The sequence below is a fragment of the Myotis daubentonii genome, chromosome 7 (assembly GCF_963259705.1).
Source record: "Myotis daubentonii chromosome 7, mMyoDau2.1, whole genome shotgun sequence".
NCBI classification, from domain to species: domain Eukaryota; kingdom Metazoa; phylum Chordata; class Mammalia; order Chiroptera; family Vespertilionidae; genus Myotis; species Myotis daubentonii.
The window spans coordinates 30,639,992-30,655,054 of NC_081846.1; the positions used below are offsets into that span (position 1 = coordinate 30,639,992).

The 15,063-nt window shown below is 43.0% G+C and overlaps 1 protein-coding gene across 2 annotated transcripts in view; it reads left to right on the top strand.

Moving 5' to 3' along the window:
• Positions 1-14,738, top strand: part of LOC132238326 (nuclear body protein SP140-like protein) — a 60,611-nt gene extending 45,873 nt beyond the window's left edge. Inside the window, exons 11-17 of one of the 2 annotated variants that reach the window (XM_059703478.1) lie at positions 2,570-2,712; positions 3,863-3,904; positions 11,621-11,736; positions 12,420-12,528; positions 12,838-12,915; positions 13,125-13,256; positions 14,279-14,738. In XM_059703478.1, the coding sequence (XP_059559461.1) occupies positions 2,570-2,712; positions 3,863-3,904; positions 11,621-11,736; positions 12,420-12,528; positions 12,838-12,915; positions 13,125-13,256; positions 14,279-14,347 (689 nt within the window). In that variant the 3' untranslated portion in view covers positions 14,348-14,738. The remainder of the gene's footprint in view (positions 1-2,569; positions 2,713-3,862; positions 3,905-11,620; positions 11,737-12,419; positions 12,529-12,837; positions 12,916-13,124; positions 13,257-14,278) is intronic. The other variant, XM_059703479.1, reaches the window with a different exon arrangement.
• Positions 14,739-15,063: the final 325 nt, after the last annotated feature.

Consider the following 15,063-nt stretch of genomic DNA (forward strand, 5'->3'; position numbering starts at 1 on the left):
GGTTGGGGCTTCATACCCTGTCACACACAGAGCAGGGCCAATCAGGGGATTGAGGAGCTCCCCCCTGTCACACACAGAGCAGGGCCCATCAGGGGCTTGGGGAGCTCCCCCCTGTCATGCACAGAGCAGGGCCCATCAAGGGGTTGAGGAGCTCCCCCCTGTCACTCACAGAGCAGGGCCGATAGGGGAGTTGGGGCACCACCCCCTGTCACAGAGCAGGGCGGATCAGGGGGTTGGGGCGCAGCCACTGTCACACTCAGGGCAGGGCTGATGGGGGTGGTTGGGGAGCTCCCCCCTGTCACACACAGAGCAGGGCTGATCAGGGGGTTGAGGAGCTCCCCCATGTCACCAACAGAACAGGGCAGATAGGGAGGTTGTGGCCCCGCCCCCTGTCACACACAGAGCTGCAGGGCGATCAGGGGGTTTGGTCGCTGCCCCCTGTCACGCTGATCCCAGTGCTGGGAGGCATATTACCCTTTTACTATATAGGATAGAAGCCTGGTGCACGGGTGGGGGCCGGCTGGTTTGCCCTGAAGGGTGTCCTGGATCAGGGTGGGGGTCCCGCTTGGGTGTCTGGCCAGCCTGGGTGAGGGGATAATGGCTGTTTGCATCTGGTCACACCCCCTTCAGGGTGGGGGTCCCGCTTGGGTGCCTGGCCAGCCTGGGTGAGGGGATGATGGCTGTTTGCAGCTGGTCACACCCCCTTTAGGGTGGGAGTCCCCACTGGGGTGCCTAGCCAGCCTGGGTGAGGGGCTGAGGGCTGTTTTCAGGCTGGCGGGTGACTGAAGCTCCCAACCACTCCTTTTTTCCTTTTTTTTATTCTGGGCCAGCTTTAGCTCTGAGGCTAGGCTCCAGCTATGAGACCTCCACTGCTGAAAGCCTTTGTTTACCTTCTGTATTTGAAACAATGTTGTGGTCCTGCTGGCTGAAGCCTGGGGTGTTGTTTAGCTTCTATATTTGTTACAATGTTGCTTAGAGTGCAGCTGAGAGGTGGGCAAGGCAGGAGGGGAAGCTTGGCTTCCTCCGTCACTGAAGCAAGCAAGCCTCCCTGTTCGCGTCAGCTGCCTGGCTGCCGGCCGCCATCTTGGCTGGAAGTTAATTTGCATATTGCCCTGATTAGCCAATGGGAAGGATAGTGGTCGTACACTAATTACCATGTTTCTCTTTTATTAGATAGGATAATATAACAGTCCATCGTGTGGAAACACAGTAATGCATTTATCTATCAGTTTGGGTTTTCTCACCCTTTCACTATTATGAATAATGCTGTTTTGAATAAAGATTTTGGTGAACCTAGTTTTTTAATTCTTTCCACTATATACTCTGGAGTAGAATTGCAGGATTACATGGCAATTCAATGTTGAACTTATTGAAAAAAATTGAAACTATCTGCCACAGTATGGCACCAGTTTATATTCCCACCAGTAAAATCTGAGTGCTCTCATTTCTCTGCATCCTAACCAACAATTGTTATTGTCTGTCTTTTTCTTTACGACTATCCTAGAGGGTGTGATGTGGTATCTCAATAAGGTTTTTATTTCCTTTTTTTAATGAATAATATTGTCACATATATGACTATCTTTTATCCTATATAATAAAAGCCTAGGTGGCATCATGTGTGACATCATCACAAGATGGCTGCCACAAGATGGCCGGCAGGTGAGGGCAGTTGTGGGCGATCAGGCCTACAGAGGAGGGCAGTTGGATGCAACCAGGCTGGCAGGGGAGGGCAGTTGGGGGCGACCAGGCCTGCAGAGGATGACAGTTGGGGGTGACCAGGCCTGCAGGGAAGGGCAGTTGGGTGCAACCAGGCTGGCAGGAAAGGGTAGTTAGGGGTGACCAGGCCAGCAGGGGAAGGCAGTTGGGAGTGATCAGGCCTGCAAGGGAGGGCAGTTGGGGGCTATCAGGCCAGCAGGGGAGCAGTTAGGCGTCAATCAGGCCAGCAGGGGAGCAGTTAGGGGATGATCAGGCTGGCAGGCAGAAGCAGTTAAGGGCAATCAGGCAGGCAGGCTGGCGAGCGGTTAGGAGCCAGCAGTCCCGGACTATGAGAGGGATGTCCAACTACCCACAGGGATTGGGTCTAAAAGCAGTCAGACATCCCCCAAGGGATCCCAGATTGGAGAGGGTGCTGACCAGGCTGAGGGATACCTTCTCCCCAACCCCCCATGCACAAATTTTGTGCACTGGGCCTCTAGTCTATATATAAGTAAAATTTTCCAATGAATAATTTTTCACAATTACTTTAAAGTCAGTTATTCATGATTTCACGTAAAAAAAATATCAGCTCAATAATTCCATTGAACTGGAAGAAAATTATTGTAATACAGGGCACAAATATTGCCTTAATGTCATTGTAAGCAGCAGAGCAGGGCCCCCACTTGAGATTTCACTCCAAAGTAGGAAATCTCCTTACAAGAGACTTACAGGCTGGGTTTGGGGATTCTCAAGTATGAAAGGTGAGGTCACACTCATCTGTTAGTGATCTTTAACCCAAATTGGGTGGCTGTAGATCCAGTGTCTGAGCTCTGAGGACAAGGGGTTTTCAGGATCAATTATCCCGGTCTTACAGGAGCCACGGTGAAGTGCATAAGGAGAGAGGATGGAAATTGGTTCACCCCAAGGGAATTTGAAGTTGCAGGAGGCTATGAAAAATCAAGTAACTGGAAGAACAGTGTGTGCTGTGGTGGGAGAACCCTAAAATGGATGATACAGGTATTCCAATGATGGGGCAGGAGATGTGACTTTCCTTGAACTTGAAGAAAAGGTCACTATTTGCTCATAAAATATATGTTGAGTCATGGCTAGAGCTCTGAGGTCCCCTGACTTTATTCTTGTCCTGGAGGGAGGTGCCCCACACTCTTAAGTCAGTACAAGGCAGCACATTGATGTCAAAGGGGCTCGGTTGGAGTAGGTGCGGGAGGAGAGAGAAGTCATTATGACTCAGGTGCTTGCAGATAACTTTAGCCACTGAAAGAAAGGAGACCATCTACAGTCAAACAAGTGGTCAGAAGGCACTCCTGAGAAAGAGTGGTGTGAAAACCAGAACCATGACTAACATGGCTCCACAGATTGAGGTAGATGGATTGTGTGTGATAAGGCATAATTTATCAATTGGGGTTTTGGGGTTTTTTGGAGGGATTTAATGCCAGGCTAAGGATTTTAAACTCATAGCATAAACAATGCAGAACCAGGGAAGTCTCCTGAGGTGTGAAATGACATATTTGAAACAGTATCTCAGACAACATGGGGCCTGGAAATGACTTCACTGTCTTTTAGCTCTAGACACTTGTAGTGAACCTAGAATGCTCAGCTCCAATGTCACCCCTCTCTGAATATTCCCTGACTCACCTGCCTTGTCATCCCTTCCCTAGGCCCCCTGACCACACTATTAAAGCCTTTCTCATAGTTTTATACTTATCCTTTCATGCAACCCCTTGCTCTCCTAGATCTCTCTAGGGTTTATACATCTTTGTGTGCCCAACATTGTGCAGAGTATCTGACATCCAATAGCTGTGGGACAAGTGTGTGTAAGTTGAGCAGCCCTGGTGTGAGGAAATAACTTGAGTGGCACTGGTGGGAATGGAAAGGAAGTGAAAGCTGTCAAAAAGATTGTGAAGGAAATGAAAACTTAAGTAAATAAGAACACAAAAGGAAAGGAAAAAATTCTAAGGAGGATTTTCCAGCTACTATTAATGAATTCTAGAAGCACATTGAGGAGGGGAAGATGGGTTCTCATTTAGACATCTTGGTTTGAGCTGACAGTGGAACATCCAAGTAGAAATATTTGGGAGGAGGTTGCAATGCCAGACTCACAAAACATGAACACAGGCTAACTATACACTTGGATCTTTTAATCTTTCAGCAAGGATATCTACTTAAACCTCCACGTGGCGTGAAGAAAAAGGTGATTATTACTTTATACAAGTTCTTTTTTTAATCTATATTGTTCAAAGTATTACATAAATCCCATTTTCCCCACATTAACCTCTTCAAGCCTGCTCCCATCCCCCACCCCAACCCCAACCGCCCCCAAGTCCCTCACCACCCAATTGTCTATGTCCACAGACAATTGTATATGCATACAAGTTCATGGGTTGATCTCTTCCTACCCACCCTCCCCTGCCTTCCCTCTAAGGTTCAACAGTCTGTTCATGCTTCTATGTCTCAGGGTCTTTTTGTTCATCAGTTTATTTGGTTCATTAGATTCCATATATAAGTGAGATCATGTGATACTTATCTTTCTCTGACTGGCTTATTTCACTTAGAATAATATTCTCCAGATCCATCCATGCTGTTGCAAATGGTAAGAGTTCTTTCTTTTTTTATTGCCACATAGTATTCCATTGTATAAATGTACCACCATTTTTTATTCACTCATCTGCTGATGGGCACTTAGGTTATTTCCAAATCTTTTTAATTAAAATTTCATATGTGAATTTTTTATTTATTGTTTAAAGTATTACATATGTCTTCTTTTCCCCCAATTGACACCCCACACACACACACAACTCCCACCCACAAGGGCAAGCCCCCACTGCCCCAGTGTCTGTGTCCATTGGTTATGTTAATATGCATGCATACAAGTCCTTTGGTTGATCTCTAACCACCCCCTTCCCCTGCCTTCTCTCTGAAGTTGGATGGTCTGTTCAGTGCTACCTTGTCTCTGGATCTATTTTTGTTCATCAGTTTATGTTGGTCATTATACCCCACATATGAGTGAGATCATGTGATATTTATCTTTCTCCAACTGGCTTATTTCACTTAGCATATGCTCTCCAGTTCCATGCATGCTGTTGCAAATGGGAAAAGTTCCTTATTTTTTATGCCAATGTAGTATTCCATTGTGTAGATGTATCACCGTTTTGGTATCCACTCATCTGCTGATGGGCACTTAGGCTGTTTCCAAATCTTAGCTATTGTGAATTGTGCTGCTATGAACATGGGGATGCATGTATTCTTTCTAAGGAGTGTTTCAGGTTTCTTAGGATATATTCCTAGAAGTGGAATCACTGGGTCAAATGGGAGTTCCATTTTTATTTATTTTTTTAAAATATATTTTATAGATTTTTTACAGAGAGCAAGTGAGAGGGATAGAGAATTAGAAACATCCATGAGAGAGAAACATTGACCAGCTGCCTCCTGCACATTCCCTACTGGGGATGTGCCCGCAACCAAGGTACATGCCCTTGACCGGAATCGAACCTGGGACCTTTCAGTCCGCAGGCCCATGCTCTATCCACTGAGCCAAACCGGTTAGGGCAAGGGAGTTCCATTTTTAATTTTTTTGAGGAAACTCCATACTATTTTCCATAATGGCTGCACCAGTCTGCTTTCCCACCAGCAGTGTACTAGGGTTTCCTTTTCTCCACAACCTGGTCAATATTTGTCATTTGTTGATTTATTCATGATAGCCATTCTAACAGGTGTGAGGTGATATCTCATTGTCATTTAGATTTGCATTTCTTGGATGATTAGTGACTTTGAGCATTTTTCCATGTCTACTGACTTTCTATATGTCCACTTTGAAGAAGTGTCTATTTAGGTCATTTGACATTTTTAATTGGATTGTTTGTCTTCCTTTTGTTAAGTTGTATGAGTTCTCTATAAATTTTGAAGATTGACCCCTTATTGGATGTATCATTTGCAAATGTGTTCTCCCATGTGGTGGGCTCTCTTGTTGTTTTGTTGATGGTTTCTTTTGCAGTACAGAAGCTTTTCGTTTTAATGTAGATCAATGGAATAGAATAGAAATCGACCCAAGCCATTATACTCATTAATATTTGACAAAAGAGGCAAGACCATACAATGGAGTAGAAACAGTTTCTTCAATAAATGGTGTTGGGAAAATTGGACAGGTACATGCAAAAAAATGAAACTAGACCACCAACTTAGCACCATACACAAAAATAAACTCAAAATGGATAAAGGACTTAAATGTAACACATGAAACCATAAAAGTCTTAGAAGAAACGATTGGCACCAAAACTTCAGACATCTCTCATAGCAATATGTTTACCAATACATCTCCTAGGACAATGAAATCTAAGGAGAAAATATACAAGTTCTTATTACATAACTAATTTTATATGGTGTAGCATCTTTTTTATGGTTACTCAGTTGTGTAATTAACATTGTTGCCTCTTCTCCTGGTTCCTCCCTTCATTTTATTTAATTTATTTATTTTGTATGTGCCTTCAGATTTGTTTCATTGAGTATTAGGTTGAATGCAAGGTCATCTTTGAATGGTAAACCATTTGAGATGAGGATAATAAAGAGCCATCAAAATAGATCTCATAGCTGATTTTTAGCTATAGCTAGAGATATTGTCAGGGTGTCCAAGTTGTAAAAGCAGACGTAATTATGGAATACATAAAAATATTTCTTAATAAGGTCACAGGCTCATTTTTGACTCAGACCAGATATTTTTAATAAAGGATACTATTTCTAACTTTAATAAAATCTGATGAAGCAAAATTTGATCACCATCATCTAGATGAACCAGGTTTAGCACTGAGTCTACCTTGAGACATATATGAAACCATACACTATTTCTTGAGATAGGCAACTAAAAGCATATTTATATTCTGCTCTTGTTTTACATAATCTTCCATCCTTCTATAAAATATACACACAGACTTACAATATTCTTTCTCAGGCAAAAATTATTGGCAAACGTTTCCTAAGGATGGTGCTGTTGGGAGGGAGCTTTTGGGAACTTGAAGTGTCTTACATGAGGGGATGACCTAATAAATTCCTTACTTTGATGCCAACCATTTTGGTTCCACCTCAGGGGCTGTGCAGGCCTTCTGACTGTCTATGAAAGTGATTTATCTCTCTATGGAAAAAGATTATGGAGGCAATAAACAAAATACATAATGTGAGGTGTAGCTTAAGGATAAAGTGATAGCTTTTTCAAGATTGAGTATGAATGAGAAATTAAGAAGAAGGGGGAGGTGAAAAGTGTCATTCTCATATACTCCAGGTAGAAATGACCATCCAAAACTTTCATAGTATGTACATTAGGTTACATATAGCTGTCTAGGCCCGTGGTCGGCAAACTGTGGTTCACAAGCCACATGAGGCTCTTTGGCCCCCTGAGTGTGGCTCTTCCTAAGCCTTAGGAGTACCCTAATTAAGTTAATAACAATGTACCTACCTATATAGTTTAAGTTTAAAAAATTTGGCTATCAGAAGAAGTTTCAATCGTTGTACTGTTGATATTTGGCTCTGTTGACTAATGAGTTTGCTGACCACTGGTCTAGGCCTTTAGATAACCTGATGTTCTAGGACTTTTGACCCACCAGTCCTTGGCACATTATACCCATTGGGTTTACTGAAGATAAATTATTCTTTTACCTATTCAGTGACTACTTTAAATAGTAGTGTCTCTATCATTCTCTGTGTGTCTAGAGTTATTCTATCTGGCGTACCTAAAAGAGCTAGCAACTTCCGACCCACAGGTTCTATCCTTATCCATGGGTACAACACTTTGCAGCAACAAGGTTCAGTTACCCCTATATTTTGTGTGTCCTTGATGAAGAATTGAAGTGTCTGATCTCAGGACCCATTACTACCTCGGTGGATCCACTGTGCCTCCCAGAACTTCTCTTGCTGATGGAGTCCTGTTTTCTCATAACATTAGTGTCACACTTGGCGCCACATGACAGCTTCCTGTCTCTTGATTAGGGCCACTTATCCTTTCTGGTGACAGCTGCTGTATTGTCATATATCTGAAATACTCATCCACAAATATTATTGGTTTTATGCTAGTATTTTCTAAAGAGATAGCAAGTAATATCTTTTCCTAAGTGAAATAAAACTCATTTATTTACTCATTCACTATGCAATTATTTAATACATTAAAAATGCTCAATATTCATTACAGAAGTTTGAAATAATATCCCTGACCTCCAGAATTATTTCAACTTCATTGTTTACCATGGATAAATAATTAATGGGGAGCAGGGTATTCCAGACTCTCCAGAGAGGCAGGCAATGACATGACCATTTCTCAGGTCATTTTTAAGTGGATCGCCCTTGTCTATGACCTCCCTGCATCAGGTGGGGATAAAAGCTGAGGCTGCCTGAAGATAATAAGTCCAAGTCATTCTACTAGATAATCAATAGCAATGTAAGTCTTGTACTCAGTAGTCAATTTCCTGTGAAAAGTAAGCCAGGTGCCATCTTGGGATTTGGATAAAAGGAAAATGAGGGTGAACTTCTGGAAGTTGAATTGGAGTACAGAGGAGCTTGGATTCATTTTAACTTTAGAGGAGTGCCCTAGAAGAGTTGCTGATGGTGGTGATCACACTACCCATGATCAAGACTCCATGGGGAGAAACAGGCAATTGTTTTAACAATTAACCCTCACTCTTCTTAATAATCTTTCCTAGGATAGATATTACAGCCCAATTCAGGACTGGCTTATAATACCTCATGCATTAATAACCACACATGTAAGACTAAATCTCAACTCAGGTTCCACACTTTGCACAAAAGAATCACCTGAAGACCTTTGAAAAATAACATTGTCTGATCCCACTCTAGATAAAATTTTGATTTAATCATTCTGAGTCATGACTTGGACATTAGAATTGTTAAAATGTCTTCAGATGATTTTGATACGTAAGTTACTCATTCTATGACTTAAGGAAAATACCAATGCCTGTGTCTCAAACCAGACCAATTGATTCAGCACCTATGATGTTGGGACCAGAAATTTAGTATTTTATATACTCGGCTCAGACAATTCAAATGTGCAGCCAAGCTAAGAGACAAAGAGCCAAAGGGAAAAGGCCCTAGAATTTATTACAGATAGGGATACAAGATTCTTGTGCACTTATTACATTTGTTATTTCCTTGTTTTTCTGGGAAGTGGGTCACCAATTTCTGGAGAGTGATGATAGCAGTCTGTGAGTGCCTACAGTGAGGAGAAGGAAAATGGCCCTGGGCCTCCATGTTAGACCCAGTTTCAAACTCCATTAAGGATGCGGTTCAGGATTCTCTGGAACATTGAATGGGAGCTGTTGGCCAGATGTTCCTTGAGCTTTGCACTTTCTCATATATGGCCATTTTTAAAAGCAAAAGAAATGACTAGAATCCTGATTCTCCCCAGATAAGAATTTTCACCCTAAATCAGAGTGACTTTTCATCTTTTATTACTTTCTGCATGAAGAGAAACAACATAGCTGTGCTGCACATTACTGTGCCCATTTACTTCAAGATGGACATTTGTGATCTTTGTGTGCTGCTAACAGAGATATAATACAGACTTTGAGAAACAGAACACTTTTCTCTATGTATTAGGGTGGAACCATTCATTAGGGTCTCGGCATCCCTGTACACAGTGGACCCTACAGAGATGGAACTAACAAAACAAGCTTAACTGTTACTATGAAAAGGAGTGGGCTTAGTAGGATTCGGAATATGAGTGAGAGTATAGACCCAGGATGTATTCTCAGGTTTGTGGTCAAAGGCGAATGTTTTATGAAATGGAAGCACCAGGAAAGAACAGGTAGTGGGTGTGGGGACAGGATAATACATTGTTTTGCCTGGATGAGTTTGGGGTGCACTTTAAGGGCCCAGGGGGAGATGCTGGGTGAGCATAGGGATGTGCACAAATGCAGAAGACAGGCTGGACATTTGGGAGCTGGAGACATGGCAATGTAACTGCAGCTTTGAGAGTCATTTGATTATCTAGGGCAATCAAATGGCCAAATATCTAAACCTAAGGGATTCTAAGTGTTAGAAGAGGAGAGGACAAAAAGGGAAACAGATACAACAGTGAGGCTGATTGACTAAGCCCAGGAGAGTGATGGCACTGACCCCATGTGTTTGGAGAAAGGAGAAATGGTCCTGGCAGAGAAAGATGGACGGTGTCATTCCTGCCTCCACCTGCTCCTCAATGGACCACTTTCCCTCCACCCAGCACTCATCAATGGGGGGCCAGTCCCCAATTCAGTCTCATTTTTGTCACCTGAGATGGTCACAAGAGGGTAGGAATTTCTCCAATAGACAATGGTATAGACAGGATGTTTCCATCTATAGAGCAACCCAGAATCTTCTGGATTCTCTCAGAAGGCAGAACCAGGAAAGCAACCAGGAACCAATATAGTTCCTGATAGTTCCTGATTCATATGTAAATGCTGATTCTCATTTAAAAGAAAGAATAAAGGGGTTTTCTGTTTTAATCACCTCCTTTTCACCCCATTGGTGAGGGAGGGATGTCTACCACACAGTTTGGGGGACAGCAAGTAATGGCATCTGTCACTGGACAGATGGATTGACAGATGTTTATTAGTTACATATACTCCTAAACCAAGGAAAGAAGGCAGTGCCAGCCATGCAGGCCTCACCACGGTTGCCCTCAGGAACAGAGGGAGCAACCAGGGGCTGTGGAGTGTGGGTTATTCCCAGGTTTCCCTAGGAGGTTATGGCATGCTGGTTTAAATAATTCTTTCGCTGACAGGGAACTGAAACCTGTTATTCCAGGCTGAGCAGGGTTACATGTGTCCCCCTGACAAGGAGCATTGTTTAGCTGTGGGACCTTATCCAGGAGAGCAGATTCAGGAAGGGAGCAGATAGGCTGTTCAAGGCCTTCTCAATTTTGCCAAATGTCACAGCAGCACATAATGTTGAACTTTAATGTTAGACTTTACACTGCATTTTCTTCATTAGGATAGGGCTCAGGCACAGGCCAGCTATTTCTCATGAATACATATGATTGTATATAACACAGTGTATCTTCATATCTGCTCTATAAATTTGGTTGGGTTCAATGAGTAAAAGTTACACCACAGGATTTGGATGAAAATGCTGTCAAATTTTATCTTCTTCAAATGAAATTAAACATGGTTAAAGGCCACACTGAGACTGGTGAGAAATCCAGTATCAGTTGTTGAAGGGAGTCCCTCCCTATTCTGTTTATAGAACAAAGCAATTGCCACTCTCTCTGGCCTTTCAGGGATGGAGCCTCCACACCTTACATGCCACGCTGAGTCATGGGGCATCTCCCCAGGGTTCTAGTGCCAAAGAGCTCTGTCCTCCCTGGCACGACCTGGTCATCTGTGCCTGTGGTCTTTCCAATTCGAAGACACTGTCATAGGTCCAGGGGCACCCCAGGTACAGAATCCACAGTCCAGGAACCCCTACCAGGCCCTTGAACTCATAGGGAGCCCTCAGTCAAGAAAACAGGATGTAATGTTGTCTTAGAAGTTTATTCCATCTTATCAATTTCTCAGTAAACCACCTTTCCTTGCATCATTTTACTCATTATGGTATAGGCAAATCTTTTTGTTCCAGGATCTTGTTTTATTTGCAAGGTAATACAATGGTTCACATTTCTATAAAATTCATCCTCTCTTTTGTAGCTGATCTTTCTGTGTTAGAGGCTCTGGTTTTATAGGAAAACATTTTCTGGTCACATAGGCCACTCCTCCTGAACTTCACCACAGACCAAGAGTTCTTTTTCTGAATCACCACTCCATGCAGTTGGTTCATAGCTCAGGGAGAAGCACGTAACTTGTCCATGAAGGTTCCCACAAAATCAATGAGTTCCAGATTCCCACAGTTTTGGTCTTCAAGGTCTCAGTGGGGATACAGACGTTGTTTTATCTTCTAGCTGAAAAAAGCAGAGAAATGCAAGATCTGTGGGGATGAAGGAAAGCTCTTCAACTGCAGCTGGTGTTTCAGCTTCTTTCATGGGGACTGTCACATCCCACCTGTGGACTCTAAGAGGTTTGTGAGATGCAGACCCCTCTCCTTCTATGGACCTTCTACCTGCCATGCACACTCCCAATGCAGAGTCTCTCCTTGTGTCCTGATGGGAAAAGAGCAGGGTCAGAAGTACAGGGTCCAGTGATATGATGTGGGGAGCTGTTTAAAGATACTGTCAACAGGAGGGTAATATTCCCCTCTCTGCCCAGGGAGGTTGAGACTGGTGGCTGGGTTCCTTGTCTACATACCACTACTGTCCTTTCCAGAACTTTCCCACCTCAGACTCCTGTTCACAGGAGCACAAATTCTAGTTGTCTGTGTTCTGTGCTTATTCAGAAAAGTCAGGAAACAAAGATATTTTTCTTCATTTTGCCATGTTCTCAACTGGGTAATAGAGGCACAAGGCCCCCAGGGGTTAAGGCCCATTTCCAACACTAAGACTTGTTGGGCAGGGCTACTTGTGCTCCCAGCAGCTCAGAAAGAGAAAGGGGAGCCCATCACTCACCCAGACTCCATATTACACCCAATAAAATGCTGCTTCTACTCTAAGAGCCAGGGTTACCACATGAGAGTCCTAGAGAATCTGGGAGGTGTCCCCTCATTCCCTGGCTGTGCCCATCAGCTACGTCTGAAAGAACAGTGGCAGCTGTGGGAATGGAGGTGTTTCTGGGGCTTGCCTTGCTCACTTATATCTGACATCTCAGGAACAATTGGAAATGTACCTTCTGCAAAATAAAAATGTCTTCACGAAGTCAGCAGCAAGCCAGTGAATCTGAGGTCCTGGCAAGACCGATGAGGCCTGAAGAGAAGATGGTGAGTTAAATTTGACCCAAAACATCTCCTTTCTGCTCACATGAGAAGTCAAACAGTCATGGGTGAGGGCAAGAGTTTCAAAGGGTGCCTGCTCTTCTGACCATGCCTCATCCACGCTGAAAATTCACCAGAACCTGTTTGCAGAAAGAAAAAGAAAGAAAAAATCTCAGCTATTACATGTTAGTGTCCAAGAACAATCCCTGTTTGGGGAAACTTCCAGTAGACTACTGTGTTCATGTATCTGCCTAGACATGCATTTGGGCTCACTCCTGCCAAGTTGCTTTTCATTCACAGTCTCCTTCTTTGCAGAAATGTGAATTCCTACTCCTAAAGGCCTATTGCCATTTCGAGGGCAACGTTTTTCCGAATATTCCACATGAAAATTATGTGAGTAACAACAACAAACCATGCATAGGCCCCATAATGTTACCCAACCTTGACACAGACACTGGGGAATCTGTGATCTGAAGCCCATGGGAGGGGGTGCATGAGCTGCCTTTACCTTTACCTTGTATTTCCTCTGGATTTTATGGGAATCCACAGAACGTAGACATTGAACTTTGTCAGTAATGCTCCTATTGATATATTTTCACCAGGTTCAAAAGGCTTCTCAATGCCTAGAGACACTTAGGAGATTGGATGAAATCAAGAATAGTCTAAATGATGGATGTTATGCCCAAGTTGAGGGGTTTGTGCTTGATATGAACAACATCTATCAAGATCCTAAGGTAAGAGGCTCTCCCTACATCCATTTCATTTTCTATATATTGAGTCACTCTGCCTGCATTTCCTGGTACTTGGAGATTTTAGAGTTTCCCTCGTCCTATGACAAGCCTATACAAGGAAGGATTCAAGAAGTGACTGGGTTTTGAAATTGAGGGTTTAAGTTCACCAGAGAGAGCAACAGTGAATAAGGAGTTGTCCCTGCAACCAGACTCCAGGCCCCTGAGTGCTAATTCCTCTCCTAAAAGGTGACAGGCGACCATTGAGAACAGTGGTGTCCTCCCTGTTCAAAACCTAAGGAAAAAATTCCTTCCTAAAGTCATGTTATCCTTCTTACCTCTCCCAAATACACTCAATCAGACCTCTCAAAGGTCCCAAACTGCAGATTCCTTTGCATGTTAATGAACCATATAACATATCACCCAAGGGGAATCAAATTGACAATGTGAAAGGAAGATCACTGATTGTACATCTGTAATATTTGATTGTTACTAAGACCTAACTCCCACTGAAACAAACAACCCAAAACCAATGACTGAGAGTCCTCTGTATAGTAATTATTTCCCATTTCTGTCTAGACAACAAGAGTTAATCATGCTATTAGGAAACAAAAGTTACTCTTACCAGCTTGAGATTTTTGTATTGTTTTGTCTTGCTTTGTTGGTTTGTTTTTGCTTGTTTTTAAATATATTTTTATTGATTTCAAAGAGAAAGGCAGAGGGAGAGAGAGATATAAACATCAATAATGAGAGAGAATCATTGATCAGCTGCCTCCTTCACGCCCCACACTGGGGATCGAGCCCACAACCTGGGCATGTGCCCTGATCAGAAGTAAACCATGATCTCATGGTTCATAGGTGGACGCTCAACCACAGAGCCATGCCGTCTGGGCTTAGCTGCTTGAGTTTTTAAACTTAATCTGTTTAATGTAACTTATGTTTAAAACAAGAGTTCTGATCATTTTCCAATGCACATTGTCTAATGACACTGATATTGTCATTATTTTTGTCTGTGTGTTTTTCCCCAGCACAATGACTCAGACCTAACAGAAGAGGAATTTAAGAAGAATTTCAAAAAAGTCTTTGCTATTCAGTAAACAAATCAGAACAGTTCACTAGTGTAGTGGATGCTGTTGATACCCTGGAAAATCTCGCTTTCAGGCATATTTCTCATCCCTGCTGTTATGTGTATTGATTGCTTATGCCATCTCTCCCCAGTGTATTTCTTTGGGCCAAATGGAGGCATATTCACCTGAAGGTTAAATCTCTTTGTCCTGGGGGCTGGTTCCCAGCACCAAAGATGAACCAACCATGTGGAGTGATTCATGTTCCTGTGCTCCTCAGGGAATCAGGCTAGAGCTGGTCTCCAGCTATGACCACATCCTTGCTTAGCATTTCCCAGCACAGTGTCCTGCCTTCCTTATCCCTTTTCCTCTGGAGAAAATTCTCACAATAAATCACTGACTAAAGAGTCTTTGTCTCAGGCTTTGTTTTTAGGGAACCCAACTTCACATAATGGTCTAGCAAGCCAGACCTGAGCATGGAGTTCTGAGCTGGATCACTGTCTAGCCAGCTGGCAACAGGTGGAATACTGTTAGTCCCTGAGGTACTAAAACAGTGCAGTTGCAAAACACATTCACCTGTATGAATGAGATATAGGGGAAGAGGCAATTGTCTAAAATTTACAAAGAAATAGTAACTATCAGTTCCCCTTCATTTCTGTTCCGAGGTGGCTTTGTCAGTTCCTGTGCCTGTCCTTGGGGACTCCCCGTTGCCAACCTAGGATTCCACTTTCTCATATTTGCAAAATCAG